At 43.8% G+C, this 27,181-nt stretch overlaps 1 protein-coding gene across 1 annotated transcript in view; it reads right to left on the bottom strand.

Annotated features, from left to right (window-relative positions):
- Positions 1–609: 609 nt before the first annotated feature.
- Positions 610–27,181, bottom strand: part of pard6gb (par-6 family cell polarity regulator gamma b) — a 34,028-nt gene continuing 7,456 nt past the window's right edge. The window contains exon 3 of the mRNA XM_053447197.1: positions 610–2,275. Coding sequence (XP_053303172.1) covers positions 1,140–2,275 — 1,136 coding nt within the window. The 3' untranslated portion in view covers positions 610–1,139. The remainder of the gene's footprint in view (positions 2,276–27,181) is intronic.

The following is a 27,181-nucleotide window of genomic DNA, read 5'->3' as shown; positions in this document are numbered from 1 at the left end:
ATCGTCCAGATGCTTCTGCTGGTGAAGAAGTGGGAAGTCAGAAGAAACTTGTTGTTCTGAGGGGTTGAAACCTAAAAAATGCTTGTTTGAGGCAGTTTCCCCTCTGAACTGTACATTTTATTCATGTAAAGCTGAACTCACTGCATAAGGTTTCTTTGCTACAAAAGTCTGGTGAAACAAATTCAATTCATTACATTTATACACAAACAACTGTGAACAAGCTCTGCCACTATCGAGAAGTGAAGCCAAAATATCCCAGACAAATGCAGCCATTTTGCAGCGAGGTGTAACACTTAACATAAATGACAGAAACCATCTTCGAGAAAAGATTATGTATTTTGAGCTCATAGTTTGAATTTGTATTTACTTTAAAGTCACAATATGCAACTATCTATTTTCTGATTAAAAAAACCTTGAATTGGCCATTAAGTGGTAAAAGTCATAGTACTCAGGTATCTATCAATTTGTCTTACCACCAGAATTTAGCCAACTGTCTATATTTTAATTCAAATTTCGACTCAAATATAACAATTGTGGCTATAAAGACGCTCTCATGATAATAATTATTAAGAATCATAGTTTAATTACACAATACAGTAAATAGCCAAATTGTGAGACAGAATAATTTATTGGAACAGATACAAGGATTTGATCACAATCATCAATGCATAAAAGAACTATTAAAAAAAAGAAAAATCATACCCTACACAGCATTTATCAGAATATAAGAAATATAGATTTACTCTTTAAAAACATCCATAAGCAACCCCAAGTTGGTCCCAGTAATAAGAATGAAAGGTCTTTATAAAAGTGGTCACTAGCAGGAGATGTCGTTCAGAACTATCCGATACAGTGGACTCGCCTAAAAACAATTATTTGATCCGATGCTTATTACATACATACGTACAAGTTTTTCATTTTAAGACAAAAACAACCTTAAAAATATAAGAAATATACACAGTTTCCTTGTGTCATGGCTCGCAACTTCCTATTATTATTATCTTGTAAAAACAAACAGAAGTTACTTGACTTAAAATCGGACAAAAAAACCCACTTGTGCTCATGTTTATCCGCGTTCCAGTTTGAGTCTCTGAGCAGTTTGGGATGTTTATGTCTCTGAGCGCGTGTGGTTGTAAGTATTATAGGGTAATGACGGTGCCATCCTCCTCCACCCCCCCCCTGGGCAGCGCCAGACTGTGCCGTGGGTCCGTTTTCATGGAGCTGAGGATTTTGTGCAGGCTGCCGTTGCTGTGGCGGAGCGCCGGGTTACTGCTGTGGTGCGGCGGCTGTACGTGGTGGTGACTGTGCTGGGACTGTTGGTGCAGGCTCTGCTGCAGGTTGAGGTCTCTGTGAAGCTGGTAGCTGAGGCTGCTGTGCTGCTGCTGCTGCTGGTGGTGGTGCTGCTGGTGGTGGTGCTGCTGGTGGTGCTGCTGCTGGTGGTGGTGGTGGTGGGACCCTCCGTTGAGGCTCGTCTGGGAGCGGAAGGAGGCGGTGGAGACTACCGATGAGGGGCGTGTGGGGGGGCTGGGAGGCGCAGCGAGGCCTGGAAGCGTGGTTGGCGTCTGCTGGTGTGTGCGAGACGCGCTTGACGCCAGGGAGGCGTTGGACCTCTGAGACGGCCGCTTGATGCTGCTCTCAATGACAATATCGGTCTCCTCGTCACTCTCCAGGTCGTCTTGGTATCCGTGTGCCCCGGAGGACGGGGCTCCGATGGAGGCCACAGACAAACTGGGATAACCGGTCGACCCGCTGCTGTCGGACGACTGGCCGGAGCTGCCCGATATCCTGCTGCTGCGGACCACGTTGTTGCGTTGGTTCACGGGCTTGACCGTCACGATCAGGTTGTGGCTGTTGGCGATCATCATGTCCGTCACCTGATCCAGGGACTTCCCAGTCACTTCGATGCCGTTCACCTCCAGCACCTCGTCGTTAACCGCCAGCAGCCCAGTGCTCTCCGCCAGGCCCCCGGGCACCAGTCGGGATATGAAGATGCCGGGGACTTTCTCCAGCCCGTGTGGTGTCACCCGCACGCTGGTTCCGTCCCGGATGTAGAAACCCAAGGGTTTGTCTGATCCGTGGCGATACAGCCGGACACGACGGTGAGACTCGGGGAGGATGTCCACATCGATGATGGAGGAGACGGGCCGGAAGTCCTGGGGCATGCCGATGCGGATGTGTGGCCGTTTGCGGTTGATGTCGTTGTTGCGCAGCGCGACCACTGCCTTCTTCCTGCGCGTGATTGTGTTGGTGCCAAAGTTTGCGTAGTCGACCTCTTCTGCAAAGACATAGAAAGAGACAGGAAGAGGTTAGCGTTAAGTATTCAGGGTTGAAAAACAGTCTTTCACGTGCTACTCGTTTCCAAATGCAACAACAAGAGAAGAAAATATCTAAACTGTATAGAAAAAAAGTCTGAGAGTCACAACAAGCTGACAACATAAAGGTTTCCATACTTGAACTAGAAAACCTGTGCACACGAGCGCTCCAGTGTTGGCCTACGTCTTTAAATCAAACCACCTGCCTCACAAACTCAGCAACCTTTGCTCAAACTATGCACAGATGGACTTGAAAAGAATTTTCCTGCGAGAAACCTGCTTAACATTTATACAGATTTCACTCCACATGTGACATTAGCACAGTTTTTTATTACTGAAGCCATAAACAAGGCCCCGGTGCTCGCTGCTTGAGTCCTGAACCGGGTCCCCTTTGGAATGAGGGGTCCAAACTATGCATCAAAAATGACATGCGAGCGTGTCAACTGTATTCACACACTGCTACTACTGAGATGCAGTGCGTGTGTGTTTGGGTAAAACGCTGAGCGTGCAGAACATTCCTGCCTGTGCTGACAGAGGTGACCCACCCTTTTGCTACCAGGCAGAGACGTAGGGATCCTCAGTGGGTCTTTATGCAGTCACTCACTCACACACACACACACACATGTACGAACACAAACCTTAAAACGGACAAAACTGCGGATTTAAGTAATACGACAGGAACTGAACCAGCTGAACCAGTTACCTCGAAGTAAGACAAGATAAAACACGGTGCAAAGAATGAGCTGTGAGGCAAGATCAGTGGGTTAAACACAGTTCAAACGTGATGTTGCCAACCAAAGATCTACAGCAATCAGTGAAACAATGAAACCCTTCATGGAGGACGAGATCATCCTCACACCGAGAGACTCACTTCTGAACATATCAGCTGAGATGGAGCTGCGTGGCCAAAATAAACGAAGGTGGGTTGATTCCCTTAAGGTGTAAAACTTGAGGGAAACACCCATGCTACTTTGTTATTGTTGGGCGTGTGTGTTGGAGTAAACAGGAAGAAATGCATATCCCGCTGGACATGGGACTCAGTGACAGCCCGATTCCTACATGGTTGTAAAATGCAGATTTAACTGCACAGCAAAGAAAACAGGGTCAGCAACACTTATAAACACACATGTTCTACAAGGCTGATGCCGGTTGTTTTCTCCTGGAAGGGGGTCGTGTGACAGGAGCCTGTCGAATTAGTGAAGGCTACGTCCTCACCGTAAAGACCCAATCCACCAAAGTGCTCGTCATTGTTTCCAAACTGCCCCTCCAGACGGAAACGCAGCCCCGGAGGTTTCAAACTTCTCAGTTTTAGAGGCTCTGAAACTAAAAGTATTGTGGACCCCAGGTGAATCCATAGCAGAGATGAGGATGTAGCATAAGAAGAAAAGACTGACTAAATGTATTCTGTTGTGGTTCGGACAGAGACATGTGTGTGTGTGCGCTCATTGATTAAAAAATAACTTCATAGCTCTCTAATCTCCCCCTCTCCGGCAGACAGGAAATCTGGACACAGCGAAGCCCGATGTGACAGGAAGTGAGGGTCCCCAGGCGGGGGCATCAGCTCCTCAGCTTCCATGGCACAATGATGACTCATCTTTGCCCAACTGTGTGGGACACCTGCTTTATAATAAATGATAGTGTGTGTGTGTGTGTGTGTGTGTATGTGTGTGTGGACTGTACTATTTGATCCAGTCAAAGTTCACTGTGGAGGGAAAGAACATCGAAACAGATACAGAGACTCGGAGCAGAGCCAGCTGGCCACTCGGCCCTCCGGCCTCAGAGGAGCGTGCACGTCTGCCATGCAGCTCCCGACACAGCGCTGACTCATTAATACATGTCGTCTTCCTCCACCACCTCCTCTTACAGGTCCTGTGCAGACAGCCGACTAAGCAGGAGCCTGTTTAATTATAGCTTTGGAGAAGAAGTAGAGGGAGTGTTGAGGTTCTGGGGGACGTGGTGGGAGTTTGGGTCTGTGCACAAGGTCCCGGAGCAAGTCCTCAGGTGAAGAGAAGCAGCTTGTGGAGGACAACAGTGACACCGAACACAGGGCACGGGGGGAACTGGCGATGACTAAATAAGGATGATAGATGTGAAGAAGCCAGCAGGAGATTGTTCGGGTGCGACGCGATTACAACAGGAAAATGTCGCTAAAATCACGTTTACATCACATCAACATCGGCCCGTAATTCCAAAACCTCTCGAATTTCTGTAGGATATATTTTAGTTTTTTGTCAGTTTCGAAATTTCATCACCTCCTCTCGCTTGTTGTGTATTTTCAAGACATTTTTCCAGATATTTTACAAGGAAGGTGGCGGGAAAAGTTCTGGAAAATGTCTGTCGCCATCGACACCACTTAATGTTTTCGACTGCTCATAGACTTGAGCCAAACTGCTGAGGCTAAAGCACATAACACCTGATCAAGAAAAGAGTTTGGAAAATGTCTCTTGTTAAAGGTATCCGGGCATCATCGAGCTCATGGTATTCTTAGTTTTCTACACATGTTGCGGCAGTAGTTGATTTGATTGAATCCAGACGAGGCATTTGCAACAGCACTGGAATTTCAGCCACAAGTGCAAGTTACGCTGATGGGAACCACATTGGAGGGGAGTTGCAGCAAAGTCTCATTACAGGTCTATGGTGCAACGCCCTCCCTCCTTCCACACCCTCACCTCAGTCCGAAACCGACGGCACGCCACACAGCCGCACCACATCACCGGCGCGTTTCAGTAGGACGGATGATCTTTCAGTCATAAATCCTGTGTGCACAACTATAATTATGCTTTGTGTGTGTGTTATGTCTCACAGCTGTTTTGCTAAATCCCATAAGAAGGTCGTGTCAGTGTAATTTGTTTAAATAGAGCTATGAACACAAAGGCATGGGGTGGGTATGATATACAATCCACTTGGAAAACGGCATTTAAAATAGGTCTATGTATAAAATCTCCCTCAGTGGTGTTCAATTAAAAACTACACCAAAAGAAAATACATATGTTACTCTATGTTAAGCTTTCTAAAAGCTGAATTTAAAGTAAAAGGAGGTGGAAAGAAAATGAGCCGAGTAAACCGACCGATACTCATCCGATATCACCATGTAGGGACATCCGTCACCTCACCAAAAAGGTGATTTCCATTCTTCCTGTAGCTATTTATATGATCACATAGTTTGAATGTGAGTTCCAGGTAAAGAATGATGAAGGAATTCGAACGATGGAAACAGCAGCAGGTGGAACAGGTTCACATTCACGAAGCACTGAGGTCATTTTGTGTTTTCCAAAAGCTAAGATAAGATAACAACAACCTGTTATTAGTTTGACTTCGGGGAAATCTGACGTGTGGGGGAAGGGAATAGGGAACATAGACGCAAAGGTAAAAAGTTATAAATAGGAGGAGATCGAATAGACACACAAAAAGTATTATTGTGTGGTTAAAAAAATGTTTGTTTTAAAATGTTTGATATCTGTATGTATGTCTTAAATGTGGACCCCACTAAAAGTAGCTCTGTCTTAAGGTAGAGCTAATGGGGATCCTTCTAAATAAACAAATAAACAAATAAACAAAATCAGTTAGAACCCTCAGTGGAGTGTGGATATATTAGCATGTGGAGACTGACAACAGCAGGAAGGAACGACCTGTGACACCTCTCCTCCAGAAACTTTGGGTGAATCAATCAGAAGAATTAAAATGGAATATAGTTAGAAAACGAGAGCAAGAGGCTGCCACTGTTGAGTAAGCTGAAGTATTACACTTACATCCTTTCAGTGCACTAAGAGTGAAACAATCAATCATAAAGACACATTTATTCAGCAACTATTCTGGTAATCGATTGATCGTTTATGTCTTCTTTCAATCAACGATGCTGAACCTGCCTTGTCATTTGAGAATCGTTTGCTTTTATTTGCATCTTTGGGTTTTGTACTAGTGTTTAAGAAACCTGGAGAGTTCACCCTGGACTCTGGGAAATTGTGATTGGCATCTGTCAAATCAAGAAAACAACCACTAAATGAACTGATGTAATTGTATCTGTGCTTGAGACTCCTCATATTCCCCCGGTAAGTAAAACCACTGGAGCATTGTGGGATTACAGAATCTGGAGGTGCCACACAAATTAAAATGTTGAGTCATGGAAGCAAACTGGGCCAAACTCTGTCTGTGTCGATGGGGTGTTATATTCAATGCATTCATCAAGCGGAAAATATTATATGTTCTCTGTTACTGATGCAGATAATCGATAAAATTGTGAGGCCTTCTGTAGGGATTCAATTATACGTCTCTGCAGTCTAAGGAAATGACTGTTCTTTAAACTGCAGATGAAACATCCGACCTCGTAAAGGTGAATAATTACTTCAGAGAAGTTAAGTAAGAATGAACTCTCAGGTGTCCATGCTTTCTAAAACACACACAGACACAAACACAGTCAGACACAGTCACACACACACACAGCAGAGCTAGACGAAGTGGGCATGTTCCGGCCGATCACATAAAGGTTATGGTAACAACTCCTGACAACCCTAATCCCGGCTACACTGGAGCATGATGGGTAAGCCGATGTGAACCCGCTGATCAAAGCCCACTGGGTCACTGCCAGGCATCTGCAGGCTCAACAGCACCTCGCAACCGAAGCCTATTAGAACAACTCGGTTCAATTAGGTGCTACTCAGTGTTTCCACATGGTTATTTAGTCTCAGATGTGATTTACTGATCAGTCTATAGAATATAAAACGTGTTAGATGATGCCCTGTTGCTGTGCACAGCAGCTGTTTGCGTTTATCCTAAACTTCAGTTTGTTCTTGGGGAATTCCACTAAAAACTCCAACTCACAGTGATGCAAAATGCTGACAGAGACGGAAAAACATTCGTTCACTTAAATCACATTAAACGTCTGTGGTAGAGAGTATCAGCGAGGGTAATGCGAGACCGCGGATAAAGAGAGAAATCCACACAGGGATTTTCAGCATTGCCGTGTTTTCCAGCCTCGTGAGTGTAAATCCCAAAGCAAGGTGATTTATTTAGGAACACTCAAGCCTATACGAGAAAACACCAGGCTCCAGAGTGGAGCCCACTGAAGGTCAGGGGGAAAGATCAGAGGTGAAAAGGCAGCTTCTGGGTGACTTGTACATTCTACTCTCTGTCAGAGTGTGTGTCTGTGTGTGTGTGTGTGTGTGTGTGTGTGTGTGTGCACGACAGTCAAGGAATGTGGGGGTAAATGTAGTCGGAGAAGTGTCCATACAAGTTGAAGACATTCAGAACACGGCCATTAAACTTGCCAGGATACTGTTAAAAGTAACAGGCTCCATCACTGGCATGTTGGTGCACTTCTTCACAGCCACACTTTGCATCAACTTCTATGAAGCTCTATCAGATGATCATATTCAAATTAGTTCGAAAACGTAACATGCAGCCTGCTGGTATGAAACCAGTGCCTTCAGGAGGATGAAACTGGTTTCACTGTGATCCCTGGTGGCTGGCGAACGCCCCATGCCGTCTTTGAGCTCACAGAGCCAAATTGGAAAAATAGTCTTTGTTCCGCCGCGGCCCACCTCTAGTTAAGCAAAGCTGTGAAAAGAAAGTCCTACTGCTTTCCATCTCCCATAAAAAGGCAGGAATCTAAAGGGTTTTATGATCAGCCATTAGGGGCTACACACACTTGTTCCTGGCAGCTCTTCTTACATCCACCGCTGACTCGACACACAACTGTAAACACGAACTCGACTCGAACGACGACAGCAATGGACCAACACAAAAACACACACTTTGACATGGTATTTCACATCCTTGTAATGCTTCGTTTTACTGGAGATGCAATATAACTAAAACACACACAAAGATCAACACAAACATTGCAGCCATGTCTGGTAATAACAACACGGACCTTCACACTAATGATATTTGAAGAGGTGTTTGGGGCCGACTTCATGTGTGATATTTCACACAGGACTCTGTGAAAGTTGGCACTCCCCATGTTAAGTGTTTTTTTTAGTATACCTGTGTTGGCAGAGGGAGAAACACGAGCGGCCACAACTAAAGTCAGACATTATATTAATCTACTGGTGATTTGACTGTGTTGTCTCAGTAGAGCTAGAACCTGCCTGTGTGCCACTTCACATGTTTAAGAAAGGAAATCTTTGTGCTTAGTGGGAACATAATGTGTCAGTCTTTATAAAAAAGCTCCAAAGCGGCTTAAGAGAAAGAAGCATACTGCTAAAATAGTATAGCAATTTATTCTATTACCATTCTAGAGCTATATTGTACGACGGAGTATTAGAGCCACTTAAAGGGAAAGAATTTGAGAATAAGGTCATGATATTATGAGAATAAGTCTTAAGGCTACGAGTAATGTCAGAGGGGGAATATCAGAAGTTCAACCTGTCACCTGTGTTAACTAAAGGATTGTGGGGCATTTTGTTAAGTTATACTTTAGTACAGGATCCACAAATAACACAATCATTCATCTCTTGGCTCATCAGCTCCATGTTGTCATGTGTATCAGGACTTTGAAAAGACTATGCAAGAAATGATATCTGTTCGGGATATTATGATTTTGTTTCTCAATAAATTACAACCTTCTTCAACTCTAGAAATCTCAGACTTTTTGCTCTTCAATATGATCCTCATGATCTGTTGTAACATCTTTATTCAGAAGTCTGATGTTTATCACTGAATCTTAAACGCTGTCAGTGAGAAGCCTCGATTCTATGAGCATGTGAGACTCGGGATGAAGGCGACAACATCAACACTCTGCTAACGGCACTCGGGGGTGTGACCAGTGACCCCGCTGCTAATGATATTTTTACCCAGTGATACGTCCCAGACACCAGCAGCTCAGGAACTTTACAGTCAGACGCCTTCACAGAGGCAGTAACTACTGTGGGGACAACAGAGCATGCAGAAGAAGAAGATACACTCAGCCAGAGATAGGAAGCAGAGAAAACTATGCTCCAAATAAAGTTAAGGGAGACTTTACTGTCTATTAACATCTTTACTCCAACTTAAGCTGCTCTGAGGTAAGCACTCAGGTCCGGACAATTTCCTGACATTTTCTGGAGGGGCTGTATGTAAAAAGGCAAATGTCAGAGATATAGATCTGGCAATTTCTGGAACTTTTCCTGCCAGTTTGAAAAGAGCTTAGGCAAAAAAGCAAAAAATTCCCCAAATGCCGTACAATTCCTTCAAGTATTAAACTTCCATTGCCATCTTCTCTAACAGGCTTAAAAATATGTGAAAAATGCGCATTAACCAAGCTGTTGAAAGGTTTATTTTCTTGGGGCACGAAAAGTTAACATGTTGGGAATTTTGCTTTCAAAGGAGAGTGATGTTAAATTTCATCAGTTCACTGCAGTATTCTCAAACTACAGCCTCCAACCTCCGGCTTGTTGCTATGTCTGCAGCATATTCAGCTACAGTCCATCTATGCCAGTGACATTCCTGCACCCCAACTACCCCCCCCAGCCCCCATCACTGTCTCCGGCCGAGCGTGACAAAGTGCTTAGTGACAGGAGAGACCACAATCGCTGGAGAGAGAGAGGGAGAAGAGTGAATAGTGCTCGACCCTGCTGCCTTTTGCATTAGGTCACTGGATGCTGTGGCAGTGGGCTTCATTCCTGAGCCCCACAGACATGCACACACACACACACACACAGCTGGCAGCTCCTCACTTTCAAAACCACCAGGAATATGGCACAAAGTAGAGCGGGATGAAACAGCACATGACAGAGCAGAGCCGTGCAGGAGAGGCAGGCCATTAACAACACCGCTGAACAGTCGCTGTGCGTATCCACCGAAACATTCTTCTCCTTTACCTACATTTGCATTTCCCCCCTGTTTGCATTAGAAAAGACAGTTTAATGAAATGCAGGACGCTCTGTGCTGCTTTCTTCTCGTAGCTTGGGGTCAGAAATAGCTGGTTTTCATGTCTCTCCAGTGGTTTTACACAACAGATCCAAATAAAAGGAAAAAAATGAGCTTAACTGCACATTTCTATGTCTCCTTCCCATGTAATGGAGCTGCAGTGAATACTTTAAAAAAGGCTTTTCTACTCTAACACACTTCCTCTTAGCTGCCGGGTCAGATTTTCTTCTTTGTAAAAAAATAATAATGCATGAATGCATGCACGGAGCCACCTTCCAATGGGACGTACATGTGTGTGTCGGACGAATCAAAACAATCAGTATTCATGGACGTCTCGTCTCTTCCGCATTGGGAGACGGCTGGGAAGTCAATCTGTGTGTTTAGGGGCCTGTCTCCTGCCAAGACGCTCGGCTAGTACTAACATGGAAAAAGAATCCAGACAGAATAGAGATGAACTTTTTTTTTTAAACATGCAAACATATTTCACATTCCTGGAGGGGTGGTGGAGGCAGGGCCCGGGTGGAAATTTGGAGAAGCTTGATAAACGTACGTGGCTGCAATTGTCGACTCCTCCTCCCGAAGGTCGAGGAATTTACTGGAAGTTTCTGCTCTTGTCCATTATCGGAAAAGTAAATGCTTTTCAAATGATGCACTTGAGAACAATTCATAGATATATGTTCCTGTACTTGAGTATTTACATCTTATATGACTATATATTGGTATTTCACCATATTGAACAAAGATACCACTGATGACTTTGGTTGGTAACTATCTTCTCAAGATTTAACATAGAAAACATTTATCAGTTTATAAAATGCGATGCATCAATATGAGCCATTCTGCATAATTAGGACTTTTACTTTTGATACTTCTAGCATAGTTTGCCTATAATAATTATATTGATTTACTTAAATATATTCTGAATGCAAGATTTTTTACTTATACTTATGTAAATAATCTGAATACTTCTTCCCCCGGAGTTGACACATATACACAAGCACCGCAATTATGTGAACTGGGAATCTGTTATTTCTAGAAAGAGATGGTAGAAGAATAAATAAAAATCCGCTTAGAGCCTCGATCATCATTCATAGTCATTAATCTGAATATTGATCATATTATACATGTATGAAAAAACTAGAGAACATCTTGCAATGGGATCACATCAGCCACAATGCCCGTCAACAATTCATTTTTATCGAGTCATTGCCACATTGTTATGACCATGAGCACCTTTCATTTTGATCTCAATCACACACCTGTGAAATGCATCTTGCCTAGTTGTGATGCTAACACAATTACAAAATCTGTCCACAGGCAGACGGCCGCTCCTCAAAACTCCCTCTGTGGTCGTTCCTGCGACATGTCTGCCGTGAGGAAACAAGGTGAAACAAACACTCACAAGGTGAAAACCACACCAACAACGCTGGGGATAAAAATGGGAGTCCGGGGAGAGTCTGGGGAGAGTACCAGCAAGAAGAGAATGAGATAAAACTCTTTGCGTACTCCTTCAATCATTTCAGTAACAGTCGGCGCAGCACACCGGGGCCGGGCTGCACATCTGGGACCAGTTAAAGGGAGCTGCCTCGTCTGCTCGGCTCTGGTGTGTGTGTGAGTGTGTGTGTGTCGTGGTGGTGGTGGTGGTGGTGGGGTGAGGAGAGAGTCACAGGTTTAAGATTCGCTACAGGTATCACCATCCTCCACACACAAGACCGTAATAAGGAGCTATCGTGACATTGCATAGTCTTCCATTCATTGCCTTTACACTCACCCTAGCTCTCTGACCATATCCAGTACCTGCCTAATCCTAACACTAACACACACACACAAGGCCCCACACAAAACCAGCACATACACATCTGTGGGGCCAAATCACAGGGGGGGGACAGAGGTTAAGACGGACAGAGGAGTATTTAAAGAAGGGAGAAGGAGAGTGCGTGTGCGTACGTAAGGAGATTAACCTGTGTTTGTGTGTGTGTGCTGACATATGACAGAAGAGGGGAGAACATCAAAGAGGGAGGACGAGGAGAGCGATGGAGTCGACGGCTCTTGCATTCCTCAAAATGAGCAATCCACACACCATCAAGCACCCCCCCCCAGCACCCTTCAAGAAAAAACTGTGCTGGTGGGGGGTTCTCAAACCCTTCCTGCTTCCTCCTCCTTCAACTAATACTCCTGGTTCTAATGCAACCGCCTCTCTGCCCCTGCACATATGCATGTTTCCAACCAGGAAAACACATGCTGTTGATTTAAGTTCCACCAAGTTTCAGCTCCATCTGGCCCACAGGTACCAGGGCGGCCTGCTCTGCTTAGTACCCATGCAAGGATATAAATAAACATCCCTGTGGAACACAGCGTTAATGGAAATCTTGGACTCTTTACTTAAAAAACAACCATAACACAAGGGGTACATTTTCAAACTGAACAATGAGGACTCAGATTGACTCAAGAGTAAACATCAAAATCCAACCTTCTTGCAGCCATAAGAGTAAAAATATAATTTACATGCATTTTTGGCAAAGAAGGGATGAGAGAAAATAGAATCTGGCAGGGTTGTGGGGACACAGCTCACAGCAGCAGACTTGGACGGGAGTCACTGCCACCTGTCTGGCCGTCTGCTTGTAAAGTGTGTGTGTGTCTGAGAGAGCAAAGAGGTAAAGATAACACACACAGAATTGCTCTTAGGCCCCGTTCAAACCTATAGTATTAACATCCATCCTGAGAGGTCCAATCTCAAGTGGTCAGCTCTGAGTGTTTACACATGACATTAAAATGTGTCCTGAAGGGGTCTCCTGTGACCATTTGTGACAGGATCTCACTTCCCTGCTCAACATTTGTGTTCCCAGTCTGAGTTTAGATGTGATCGATGACAATGTTTGTGTGTGTGTGTGTGTGTGTGTGTCAGTCCGAGTGAGAGAGTCAAGAGGGGCTAAATGAATCAATGTGTACAGCTAGGAAGAAAGATTTGACTAATTTGAGAAAAACATCAGGTCAACACGAAGGGCTGTGGTGACATTGTGGCTGAGGTCACAAACAAGTCAACATATGGACACTGAGAAGTGTTAAAATATGCTTGATTCATAGTGAAACTGTAGCAGATCAGAGGAGGTCAACTGAGTAGTTGATCCTTAATATGTGGCCCAGGAATGATTTACAGTCAAGCAGTGAAAACAATGCGGCTACATACTCAGCAGACGACCTCCGGGTTTGGTCTGCGTGATGGGACGTCTCTCTTAGTGCAGACAACTTTTGATCGGATCACTCAGGATGCAATATCAGGTCTTAATGCCCCTAAAAATTATACTTTTCCTCACAGCCTCTTTCTTCAAATATTCCTATATTCTCATTCACAGCCAATATGAAACATAATATTCCCAATCCCTGTGTAAAGTCTCAGTTCCTCTCCAACACTCACAAACCTCAACAGAAGCTTAGCAGCCTTCATCAAATAATGTTTAAAGAGCCCCAGACTGAACGGATTTGCCCTCCATTGGATTTTCTTCACGTTGCTTAATGAGGAGAACAATGTTTACGAGTCCTGTGTGGATATTATTCATGTACGTTTGCCCACACGTTTTGCTAATTTGCAATGGCTTTTTAATTGTTGATCAAATTAATAGAACCAATCCATCGTTTTAGTTTGAGTGTAGAAATTATTCGTGTTATTTAAATAGCATTGCATCTAAAAACAGGGCAAACTGAAAGAGAGAGCTAAAAATAATAAACCCACATGTAAGTAGGATGCAGTGGCCTCTGTGGAGGGCTGGGTGAACTCAAACGATACAATACTGTATAATCCAACTGATTTGAACTAAACCACTGTATCATCTGCTGCATTTAGCTATCGAAGAGTCTAAACTATATCTGGAAGCCAAATATATGAACGCACACATCTAAATACTGTAGTTATATGACAATATTATACATATCAACTCATCAAAATGCCGCCAAGCCAGTTTGATTTTTATTTATACTTAAGTGCTGGCTTTCATGGAAACAGAAAGAGAAAGACAGGGAAAGGGCGAGCCTGTGTCTGTCTTCACAGAAGGTGTCTTGCTGAGAGGCTCTTACATCAACCCACAGGAAAAGTGATCCTTTGTTATGAAGCTGCCTCTGGAGACGCTCAGCTCATTCACACCACGGGCAAGAATAATAATCCACCCCGTTGCAACTCGACTTATGAGAGGCCAGAGAAAATGTTATCTCCGAAGGCAAATGAGATCACTTTTTGTTTTTATCCTTACCCAAGCAGACAGATACAGTCACAAACACACACATGCCTCTTATTCCCTTCTTACCCTAACGTCAACCATCACAACCCAATGTCTAACCCCAGGACTAACCCACAGTCAGTCTTGGCTGAATTTCAGCCTCTTGCCCACTTTTGTCGTTGATCCACATTGACATGACTATTCTTAATCCTCTGAAAGGGATGCAGCATGAGTTTTGCCCGGCTATGTGTTGAAAACTGCCATCAGTGCTAGCTCCCTCATTGACCTCTTTTCAGGCACGAACAAGGGTCAGTGAAAAGCCCCTTTTCTGGCCTCCAGGTGAGGGCCCCCCGTTCCCCGGAGATGCAATCGGATAAGTCCTTTTGCGAGCCTGGACAGGCCCCGTTCCCATCCTCCCCTGCACCTGAAAACACCAACACCCGCTCTTGCACAACCACACAGCATAACAGAACACTTCCTGCGCATGGTGACACATATCCTTAGTTCTTCCTGCTCCTGCTTTGCTCCACTGACTCCATTTGTGGTTTGCTCCATCACGTCTCTGTGTCCTTATCATCTCTCCCCCCCACACACACAAACACACAGACACACACACACAATATTGTACTACTGTCTTGGTAAGGACACTCATTGGCATGGTGCATTCCCTAGACCCCTTAACAATCACAACTAAACTAAAGTTTTAGGCTCAAACTGGTCCTAACAAAGATATCTGTTTAAGTACACACACACAAGGGTTTTAGGCAACTACCTTTATTATGATTTTGCATCGACTTCCATTCATTGTGGAAACAAACCAAAAACCTTATCCCTTACCTTAACAATAACCAATTCATGCCTTAAATCAAAAACAAATAACGTCCTTGCTTTCCTGACCCTAACCTTGCCAAACTCAATACGGTAGCCCTGACCCTAACCTCAACAAATTTAGATTTGCCTGATGACCACCATGCTTCGGTCCCCATGAGGTGTACAGGTTTGTTTGTTTCAACTGGAAATGGCCCTAAAGAGGTTACAAAAACAAGTACACACACGCACACACACACTGTCAAAACTGTCTATCAGAGACTTTCCACATGAGCTGTCAGTATCCATTGTTACGTTGGGTCTATGGGACACAGTTCATATCAGCACACAAGAGTTGGGGCTCATTCCTCCCCTCCTCCATTCTCTTTCCTTCCTCTCCTCCCGTCCTGAACTGCTGAGCTGGCCTGATTCGAGCACCAACTCGGGGGAGGGTGGTACGAGGGGAGGGCTGTGTGGGAGAAGGGGCAGCGTCTTCTCACGATGTCTTGTCTATCCCTGCCAGACATTTGTGAGTCACTTCAAGAACTCGCAAGACTGCTCGTAAGGGGGCTTTGGGTAAAAAAATAAAAAACTTAATTTATGAACTTTTATTAAGGGTAAGATGAATATACCAGAGCGGCATTCATTAAAAGTGAGGCTCAGTGGCAGACAGTAATCCAGACAAGTCCCCCTTTATGTGACTATGACTAAAAGGTATGCAATAGGGGGTGTTTTTCTAATAAAAGTCGGAGTTACTCACTCTGAGTCCACTTTGTACAAAAAAAAAAAGAGACATACTACAATACACAGTATAACTATTTGCGCGATTTCTTTAAGCATCAATAGTGAGCTGATGCTGAATCCTAGATCTATTAATCTATGAATCAAAAAGTGCTGTTCTAAATCACTAAACTGCTCATTAAAGATAATCTGGCTCCACAGGAAACCAGAGTAAATTATTAAAACCAAATAAACAAAGGCCAAATGAGAACTTCTTCTAGCAGCAATCAATAACACAACGTGGATAAACCACGGATTTAGACACGTGCTATAGATCCTCTTTGTGATTCACTTTGATGTTAAACTAATTTTTCCCGTGGTTATGGTCATGGTCATTGCCAGGTCTGGTGATTTGTCACGTCCAATCATGAAAACCTCTGGCTTCATTCTAGCCAATCAAAGCAGTGAAGGGCACGTTGAGGCTGAAGAACTGCCAGACTGGTGCAGGGCCTGACAGCTTGTCTCATTGTTTTAGCCTCGTGACCTATATATGCCCGTACTTGTAGCTTGCTGTAATTGTTCTTTTAATTCCTCGCGCTCACACACACACACGGGATATTGTTGCATAATCCACTTCACCCCCATCGTCTGGAGATTAATAGCTTGAATTTGTCATTTTCTCTGAATATCGCCAACAGAAAATGTGATAACTCTAAAATGCAGTCCCTTTTCTCCCTTACAAACAAACAGAATGGCCCCAGATCTTGTCAGTGTGGCACCAGGGAGATATTAGAAGAGTAAACAACCCTAAAGGAACGGCCAACTCCCTCTCAGCAAATGCACACATGTACGTTCTGTCCCCATCTTCCACTGAAAAAAAAAAAAAAGACTATTTATCGACTAGAACAGGAATGAAATTGTTAACAAGAATGAACAGAATAACTCTCAGTAGTCCCCTTATGAAACCACATTTAACTTCACTAGATCTTGGTTTCTCTTTGGATAAGCACCAAAATTGCACACACAAATATTAATCCCCTAAAATATGCCTGGTATTCTTCATCAAAATCAAATAATTATTCTGACAAATCAAGGAAAACGTTGAAAAATGCCTCGAAGTGAAATTACTTCCTGGATCCACCCCCAACCGCACCACCACCCAAGCCCAATTTAATGCGTTCTTTGCCGATCTATATCACATCCTTCCGCCAAGTTTCATAGTAATCCGTCCAGTCTCAGTTACAAACAAACCAACAACTAAACTAAAGAAGTAACTTGAACCAATTTTATTTACTTGTGTTTACCAATTTTGGTAAACAAGTTTACTTCTTCAGTGTAGGGATCCGGAGGCTCAAATGACCAAAATCCAAGAAACACACAATTAAATAGGGTTATTGGACTCGTATTGACTATTCATACAGACCGAAGGACACAGTCAAGAGTTAATAGTGAACTTGTACACAGCCTACATCAGCAATGTTTGCACAGGCTTTTATGTTAAGTGGATTTAGTTCTGGATGGTTCCTGCCTCAGGGAGAGTAAACTTCAAATGGGGGGAAATAAATGACTTCACATGGGGTCGAACACATCTGATTGGATTCAGGGGACACAGGGCGTGTTTGTGGGCTATGTACAGATTTATAGCATATGAGCCATGTGCAGCAGCAGAACTCTGCACATCAGACTCATTTCCGAGGAACCTGGGAAATTCAGTGCCTTACTTTAATTTAGTAATCCAACAAAATAAGCAGGGATGATAAATTTAAAAACGCATTAACTTATCTTCAGGTGAGCCAACAACCGTTTGCATGAGCTTGTTTTTGTAGCTGACACACAGCTAACACAAAGTGAGCTGGGTGGCTCTAGAGCCAACCTTGCCAGTGGTGAGTGCGTTTGCTGCAGATGAGCTGCCGAGAAGCAAAGTCAGTCCCTCCTTTGTAATTATGGACTCCAAAAATAACCCTTTGCAGAAGTTGATGGTGTGCTAGCTCGCTCTCATGGTTCGACTTGCTTACGCCAGAAAGCTACATGTTGTTTCTGAGGTCAGAGAAGCAGGAGGCAGTTGTGGTGCTAGTTGTTTGGCAGAAAGCAATTCATCTGGAACGATCCAAAGTTAAAAAAATATAAACAGGAGAGAAAGAGATCTTAAAATCAATAAAAACAAACATTAAACTGTAGCTCATCTCTGGTTGAGTTGGACAATGAATGCCCAAATTTAAAACAACCTCCGGTATTTTTATCTGATGTTACTCTCATTTAAAAAGAACTGTATGCTTTGAGGAAGTGCGGAACACTTGGATTTCCTCAGTGGACACAAATCCCTTGCCCAAACTTGTTCACCACATTAGCATATATGAATTAGTGTGTTTTCAGATGCTCGGGCAGAGCATGCCTGGCCTTGTCCTTCAAGTACAGCTGTAATTAAATAGGAACTGCAGTGAGCAGTCTCATGGCGATTCCTTCTCTGCACAAACCAGCGACTCCTCCCTCAGAAACCCACTAACACCCACCCAGCGTCCATTCTCTGCGCTCCCTCTAACCCCAAATCTACACCCTCTTCCCCTCACTGTGCTCATGGCTCGGTTCTAAACTTGGCCTGGGAATTTTCCACTGCATTCCCTTATTCGACCAGTCTCAGCATTGTCTGGACTATAGTCTTGGCTGAAGGAAAACCATCCCTCAACTGTTATTAACCATAAACCGGTGATATTAGATATTTCTAAGCAAGAAAACGGAGAATCAAATCTCACGCCGTTGCTCTACTATTACTTTTAAAAAGGGAATAACTCAAAGTTTGGGAAAGTCACCTTTGGGCCAAATGAGAAGCTAGTATACAAGGCTTCACTTTAGCTTAGCATCAAGATTGGAAACAAGAGGAAAACAGAAATCCACCTACCAGCACCGCTAAGGCTCACATTTGTTCAATGTGCACAAAAAACAAGAGAAGCTACTTTTTCATGCTATAGCCATGTATTATAAGTGTGGTATCAAATCGTATCTATATCCCAGCGAGATTAGACAAATAATTCAATTTTTTAAATAATTATTTTAATAATAATTCTAAATGTAATGTCAATGTTCATTTTCTATAGAAATTAAATGTGAAATGCAACAGAAAGGTTTGTAATAAGATGTAATTCTAGTGTGTTGATAAACAGCTGTCCTACGAAGTTAAAACAGGAGTCCAACGAGCCCTGCTACTTATTTTTGTGACAGCGTCCAAACAAACCCACAAGGACCAAAACCTACACTCACAGTTGGAAAGTCTGGGTCGCACATGTCACAGGATCTCGTTCCAGTTTCCAGCCATAAAGCTGCAGAAAGAAATAAAGGCCCTGAAGTATTTCAAACTAGTTTTTCGGTCTTTGAAGGTTCACGCTGCTGAGGAGTGGCTGCAGTCTGCAGAGCTGCTGCTGGAGGCTGAGGAAGTTGTTTGTTTGTCCCTTAAGGACTTGCTATATTCATCACAACCAGTATACAATTTACAGAGCCCGGGCCTATTTAGATGCAGCGTGAGGTCAGCTTCAGCCACTGAGTTTTTTTGCGAATCTGAGCAGTCATAACAAAAAGTTATGTCAAGATTAGGAGGCATTTCTGAATTGAGAGCAGATGTGATTGTTGTTTTTTTTAACCAATATGGAGACCTGAAAATCTACCCTCAGGAAATGTGCACATCAAACACCGGAGAAATATTTTTGGCAGTTTTGTTAGAGAGATGTATTTTCCACGAACCCAACACTTTTTTGACAATTTATGATCATCTAAACCCACCAAGGAGACATTGTTGAAGTAGAATTTTGAAAATACAAAAAATAGAGCTCTATAAAATGTTCATCAACAGTGACAAACAGAGCGGAGGAGTCCCGCGACACAGACACTCCTGTCCCGCCATGTCTGGAAACTTCATTGTGGGGGAGCGGCTGCTCAGTTCAAAGTGGGGTCGTAAACCAAAATGAAGGCAGGGACTTAGGAAACACAAACACCAATGTAGTTTTGCCAAACACAACAGCCCTCAAAGGTTTAATTAAAACACAGGACCTCCTCTCCTAGGCCTCAAGAACACAGAGGACTGAAAATGTGTGTTTGCAGCATATTGTGTGTGCATCCTCTGCAGTGATGCGCTTTGTTACGGTTAAAGCAGAAGACTGCAGTGCACAAACACACAAGTACAAAGTGGATGCAAAGGAACAGAGTGTGCGTGCGTGTGCGCTTGTATCTGGCTGCATGGGTGTAGACTCGTGAGCACTCATGCACAAGTTTCGCCCCTTTTTGTGCCGGCTGACATGATTAATGGCATCAACCAAGTTGGTCTGCAGTGTGTCTTCGCAGGCAGAGGCGGCTCCCTGCCGGACAGGGCTGCTGCTGCTCTGTCCTGCTCCTGGCATCTCATCACACTCTAACTAAGGCTGGCATTGTCTGAAGACAAGCAGACTAAAGGGCCACACGCAGGTTTTATTGAGAAGCCCACACACAGCACCTTTAAAAAAAAAAAGAAGGGGTTTTATGGCACAGAAACCTTTCCTGATAGAAACGGGGAAAGATTTCCTACACTCACTAGCCCTTAAACACCTCACTGGCCTGAGATGAGGCATGTTCAAAGGCGGCGCATTTTCCCATGGTGCTGCCCCCTGAATGTAACCCAGATGCGTCATCGAAGCTCCAGTAAAAGGCTTTTTGTCTCTGACGGTACATGACATTTGGCTTGTGGCACCTCTGCTTGCACGGGCTTCCCCTCTTGCTTCCTGATTGCCATGGCCTCAGATTGCAACAGGAGGAAAACAGCAAGACCACTGGATGGAGGTGGACTCAACCTGCCCACTCATCCCCCCCCCCTTTCTTTTCTTCCTTCTCAGTGCCTGTCCGTCTTCCTTACCGTCAGGCCGACTCCCCACTGTCTGCCGTGGTTTTCTCTTCCTCGCCCCCTGATGACTGAGACAAGAGGTCTGAAGCCAAAAGAGTGAGCAGCTACCTAAAACAGCATTCCTGAGTGCAGGCCGACCTGATCAGATGTAGAGGTTCTAGGGAATTGTGCACTTTCAACCCAGGGAGAGCGCAGACGGGTTGAGATGAAATAAAGACAAAACCACACCAAAAAAAAAGAAAAGTGGGGTTTTTAAAAAAACAGCTGCCGTCTCCTTCGAGGAGCTGCAGGTAGCGTGTCAGCCCGGTTGTATCACAGCAAGCCATTTCACTAAACCAGCTCCATCGTTGCACGGCCTCAGGCGGCTCTTTGCAACCAAACACAAAGGTAGATAAAGGAGGCCTCGGAATAACAGGCTCGTTCAAACTCACTCTAAATAACTGATGGTCAGTGAAGAGACTTACGCAAGCACACTACAGCAAAGCAAAAGGATCACCATTTGAACATGGCGACTCTTTTCCTCTGACGTCACAGGTCGAACACTGTTGTTAACAGAATAATGTTAGACTGGATGTAATCAACCTTGTAATGTTAACTGTTGGGGTGACATCTTTTCACCCGACTCACAAATCGAACGGCTAAGTCATTTATTTGGTTGGGATAAAGAGCCAATGCTAATTACTGAAGTGGCGCTTTTTCTTTTCTACATGGATCACTGGGGTCACAGCTTTCACCTAAAGCTACCATGACTGAGCACTGGCATGTTGACACATCTGCTGCACCATCCTCCCATCCAGTGAACGAGGCATGTGGACATAAGTACACACACACACACACACAAGCACACACACACACAAGCACACACACACACAAGCACACACACACACCTCCACGTGTTCTCAGAAGCCCTGTGGTGGGAGAGTGGCCAGATGTGCTGACAGGATTCATCCAGAGAGAAGAACACATCAGAGACCTGCGGGTCTAAAATGCACAATGGCTGCTTTATGCTTCTATATGGAAACACTTTCAGTCTTTGTAGTTGCGACACAATAACAATAACAATTTGTCCCCTCTGGATTCTGAATATGATAAGAAATGTAAAAATAACAGGAAACTCAATGTTCCAGAGTTAATATGGATTAAGAAGCAAAACACATACGTTTATCATCAAGAGCAGAGAGCAACATTAGAACTAAACGAATCAGAGGTCTGTTTGTAATATTATTCTTTTAAGAGAGGAAAATACGATTTTATGAATATTACGGTGAATGAAGTTCGGCAAAACCATAAAACCAGACTAACAAAGCTCACTAACTTTCCTAAGTTACAAGTTGGACTGTAGCGTTTCAGGCATTTGGCCGTGGCAGGAGAGTTTCTGCTTCACAGATGGCAAACCATTTCTCCCCTCCGCCCTATTTTATCTCTTTTACAACTGTCTGGCTGTTTCTAATTTTAACATTAAACAACAGACGGAATCATTAAGAACCACATTCCATGCAGAACTCCAGAGAAAACTTGTAAGTAGGTTGAGTATGGGGGGGGCTGATGGTGGACCAGAGCTGCTGCTTCTAGCCGGAGTGACTCCATAGATGTCAGGTCAGGTCAGGTCTGGGTAAGGTCAAACCATGTTCCCCGACATCTCTATCCACACCACTGTTTCTTCTACAAAGAGAGACGGCTCCTCTAGAGTGTAAGTCAATTTTTGTCTAAACTCTCAGGATCAAATGTTAACAGAGTAACAAAGACTTGAACCTTGGCTTGAAACCGTTCAGGTGTAAACATTTCCTAAAACTATTAATGAGCTTTTCGCGCGAATGATTCCACCACGCAGCATTTATTTGACTGCTTTACTCCCTAAATAGTTTTCAGGATAAATAACAACTCTCTGTTCACAGTCCGACATGCTTTGCTCTGTTAACAACACACTTACAACTTAACTGAAGCAAGAAGAAAAAAGCCGGAGAGCCAAGTGTGGAAAGTAGCTCAGTGCAGACAGTGAAGGCAGCCATGGAAAAAGAATAATAACATTTCTTTGATCTCCAAGCAACTGTGTGATCCAAGCTGTTGAGAAACAGAGCTGGTCTGGACGTCTGCTCTTTTAAGCTCTCACTGGTGTTGCTGCTATAACATGCAGTTTTTTTATTTGTTATTTTCTCTGCTGTGCCACATCTCTCTTTAGTTTGGCGGCTGCTGATATCTGGTCCTGGAGTTTTCACAGGTGTGGAGGGCAGTCTGGTTGTTCCTGAGCTGCAAAAAAACCCCCAGCACTCAGCAAGCTAGATATGAAGACTCGACCTTGGCCCTCCACTATTTATTTAAACTTTTAGCCCTTTGCCAAACAGGGGTCTCTTCTTTTTGTTGAAAGTTTAGTCTGCGAGCAGGCCACTGGCACTGTCTACAAAAATAACTCAACTTTTTCCCCAAAAAAATGCACTGCGAAAACAGGCCAGTGTTTCACTTGGATGAAGACCTGTTCGTCTCGACCGTTTATGTAATTACAGGTAAAGTTTTAATGAAATTCAAACACACATGTCCTTATTTGAACCCCTGATTGTCTTTAAGTGTACACAAGAGGATCATTAAACATTATGATCAAGATCGGCGCTGTAGTGTGGGATTTTAGAAGACATGCTGGGATATGCAGAGTTTGCCAGCTGCAGAAACCTTCCAGCATTTTAAAAGCCTTCATTCACAGGCCATGTTCGTCCAAAACAATAGATTCATGGAAGCAGATAAGATAAATTCTAATGTTTTTACTGCTATCAGGGGCCATTAGAAAGGAATTTGCATTAGTTTGCACAAGAGCCTTCGTTCTCACAGTAGCTCTCCTGGATAATCGCACCATAAACCTTTGACACAATGTCAGTGTAGTATTTTCAGTCGGCTCAGTCGGTCACAGCAGCTCTTATCGCCAACTGACGTCTCGATGGAGATAAAGATATTGCCGTCTATCGTCAGCCGAACCACACATGACTAAACAAACTACAATCCCACATTCGAGCAGACCAGGAGTCCACCTCCGCACATAGAGCTGCTCCACCAACTCCTCTTTCACCACACATCTTTTGATGCGCCACAGTTCTTGCTCACCCCTCCCCCACCTGATTGTGTGAGAAATGTTGAAGTGTCCCAGGACCAAACGTCCCTCTGTTCAGTGACTACCCTCCCCCTTAACGATGTAACCAGTTTTTGACATATGAATACAGAATGGCTCACAGAGGTATTGTAAAGAACTAGATAGTCTTTCTATGTTATTTTCATTCATGCAAAACCCTAACCCACTAGCTTTGGTCCAACCATCCAACCAGCTTCGACTTATCAAATAGTGGGTTGCAGATGCAGCCGGCTGAGCATGGTGTTCCATGACATCCCTCTCCCCGGCCAAGCTTGCCAGCTCTTCCTGGATCCCACAGTGTTCCCAGCCCAGACGGGACATGTAGTCCCTCCTGTGAGTTCTGGGACAACCCCTGTGCCTTATCCTACTTGGGTGAGCCCAGTAAAACTCTTATGTAAGGTGCCCAGCTGGCATCTTGCTAAGTGGCCCCATTCGACTTGAAGGGGCAGCGGTTCTACTCTGAGCTCCCTCTGGATGTGCGAACCCCTCATCCTATCCCCAAGGCCTGGTACAACCAACCTCACTTCGGCCTCTTGTCTTGGCAATCTCATTGTTTTGGTCAGTACCCAGAGTTCATGACCACAGGTGAGGGTTGGAACGTAGATTGACTAACTGCTTAATGCTGCACCAACACACATGCCCATCTCCCGCTCCACCAGCAAGGCCCTGAGTAACTTAAAGTTCCTCCATTGGGGCAGTGAAGAGAGCAATCCAAAGTTTTCCGGCAGTGATGATCTATTTCTTCGTTTTGGGAGTGCTGCTCCAGACCGAGAGGTGGAAGGGTTTGAAACAGTGGAAGTAATGCAAAAATAAATAATCCTCTTACCCTGCCCTGTAATATAAAAAGTACAGACAAGTACTGACATGCATACAAAGACATATGCTGCACGTGTCGTTCCCTAATGTTATTCAGGCAGCAGGCTCTTGTTAAACAACACTGTTATTGTCACACTTTGTACATGTTGATTCCTGCACAGCTCAGTGACTGAGTGAAAATATGTTTTCTCTCTGTTTAGAGACACGAGTGTTTATAGCTCAAGTTATGTAATTTATTTAAGAGAGAAAGGATTCCTTCCACTGTTGGCACATCTAGATAAATGACAATTCCTGTTCTCGAACCGACAGTTGCCAATCTAATGGAGAGTACCACTAATGGAGTTAAATACTCCAGCTCTATTAAATTATAAACTTTAAAAAGGAGATTTATCCTGTCAATTAAACCACTGCCTCTAATACAGTTATCTAGATCTGGCTACTTTCATGTCTGTGTGCAAAATGCATTCTTAAATTTAATGTTATAAGTTTAATGATGGCAAACAATTTCTTATCAAGTAATAAAATTACCCCCGAATATGATTGTGACACATCAAGGAATAACAAAAAGACAAGGAGCAACATATTCCAAAAGGACACAGACATTGTTGCGGTAAGATCAAAAGCAACAGTTTCAAAAATGTGAGTGAATTTCCTGGTTCAACTTAAAAAACAACACAGCTGCTCTACTTCAACTTCCCTTTGCTCTGACCAAAGAGTCGTGTGTGATCATAAGTGCTGCGAGGCTGTTGTGTATGGGAATAAACCACAGAGTTTAAAACCTCTGTTCTGCAGGTGAAGGTCACCATTAAACAACCTGCCAGCTTTGCCCACAGGGGGTGACATCAGGTGTCATCATTGTGTCACCACACAAATGCTGCACGTGCGCAAGGGATCTAACCAACAATGGACACAAAAACCCGGAAGGTGGGTGTCGGGTAGATAAAAGAGACACACATGTCATGATACTCTTTGAGCACACACACACAGACACACAAAGCCAGACACTTGTTGGGATAGAGAGGAGATGCTATCTTACTGAGAAATGAACTAAGAAAACTTAAAAAAGGTATCAGCCAGCGAACCCAGTAGAGATAAGGGAGCGCACCTTTTAGGCACCACTACTTTTTCTGCCGCCCTCTTGAACTTTGTCCCACTCTGTTCGACCTTGAGACCCCTCCTTTCCCCTCTCTTTGTTTTTGATCTTTCACTCTACAGAGGGCCTTTAAAAAGATCTATCTTCAACAATGTATCCAGAAACTTGGGAGTTTTGAACATTTTGTTCCATGTAGCGGCCGACACTGAAACTTCTTTGTCCATTCGAGATCTTTTGATTTCCTTGCCTCCAACCACAGATAGGAGACGTATAAACTTTGTTGGCCGAGTTGTAATGGGAGCCGTCCAATTAAAATGTGATTTTTTCCCCCTTCTTGCACACATATCCATATGAAAGGCCAGTCCAGTCTGGTTTGAGCTCCACAGAGTCCCTGCTATGAGTGAGGGGTGACTCACAGTGTCTTTAAATGTGTGTGTGAAGCCTTTTCTTTTTATCCGGGGTGGTCTGCTCACTCACTGATGACCTGTGCTAACAGGCTGGTACTGACTGATACAGACATTATCACACACACAAGCACTTTCTCCTACATGTACCACGCGGTGCAGGGAGAGCTCTTCTGAGACGTGAGGTACTCCCACTGTCATCCACACACACAGACACACACACATCTCTTTGTCTAGCTGTTAACAATAGACAGCAGTGAGGCTTAAGATGCTCATACTGCTGCAGCATCAGTCACAACAGTGCACATTCCCCTGAACCACATCACCATGTCAGCTCTGTGTTTAGACCACAACAGCACAAAATAAGTCCCTTAGTCCAACCTAATCTGTCCTCCAACAAGGATCACTCCATCCCTCTCCAGTGTTTAATGGGATTTTGAAGCAAGCCAGAAAGTGAGAATGGGATTTAAGAGAACATGACAAAAATACGCTTGCAATACACCACATGTCAAACAGAGATTCCCTATGTGGATGTTAATGATGTCTAGCATGACTAAACAGAAAAGAGACGGGTGACGTAATTGGTTGTTTGAGCTGCTAGGACATTATCTACAAGTCATGCTAGTTAGAAACATTAGTGACAGTTGTACAACTGGGGAGGTATAATAGAAATTCTATTTCAAGCAGCAATTCCATTAGTGCGGTGTCGTCTGCAAAGTAAGATCATAACAAGAGTTGTTGTTGGAGGCTTAGTCCCATGCTCAACATTTTACGAGGGGATGCTATGCAAAGAACCATAAGTAAAGAATAAAATGTCAAAGCTACCCTGCTTAAAAATAGCTAAGACTAGAGGGTAAAGATCTTGAAAAGCAGTAAACAAGTAGTATTTAATGCACAGAACATCTGACAGGACTGTTTTGCACTTATAGACGATTTCTGTTCATTTGTGTAAAAACAGCTACACTATCCGAAAAATCGTGTTAATTAATCAGAACTT

The sequence above is a fragment of the Pleuronectes platessa genome, chromosome 18 (assembly GCF_947347685.1).
Source record: "Pleuronectes platessa chromosome 18, fPlePla1.1, whole genome shotgun sequence".
NCBI classification, from domain to species: domain Eukaryota; kingdom Metazoa; phylum Chordata; class Actinopteri; order Pleuronectiformes; family Pleuronectidae; genus Pleuronectes; species Pleuronectes platessa.
The sequence above is the reverse complement of the archived record's forward strand: the minus strand, read 5'-3'. Positions and strand labels throughout refer to the sequence as shown.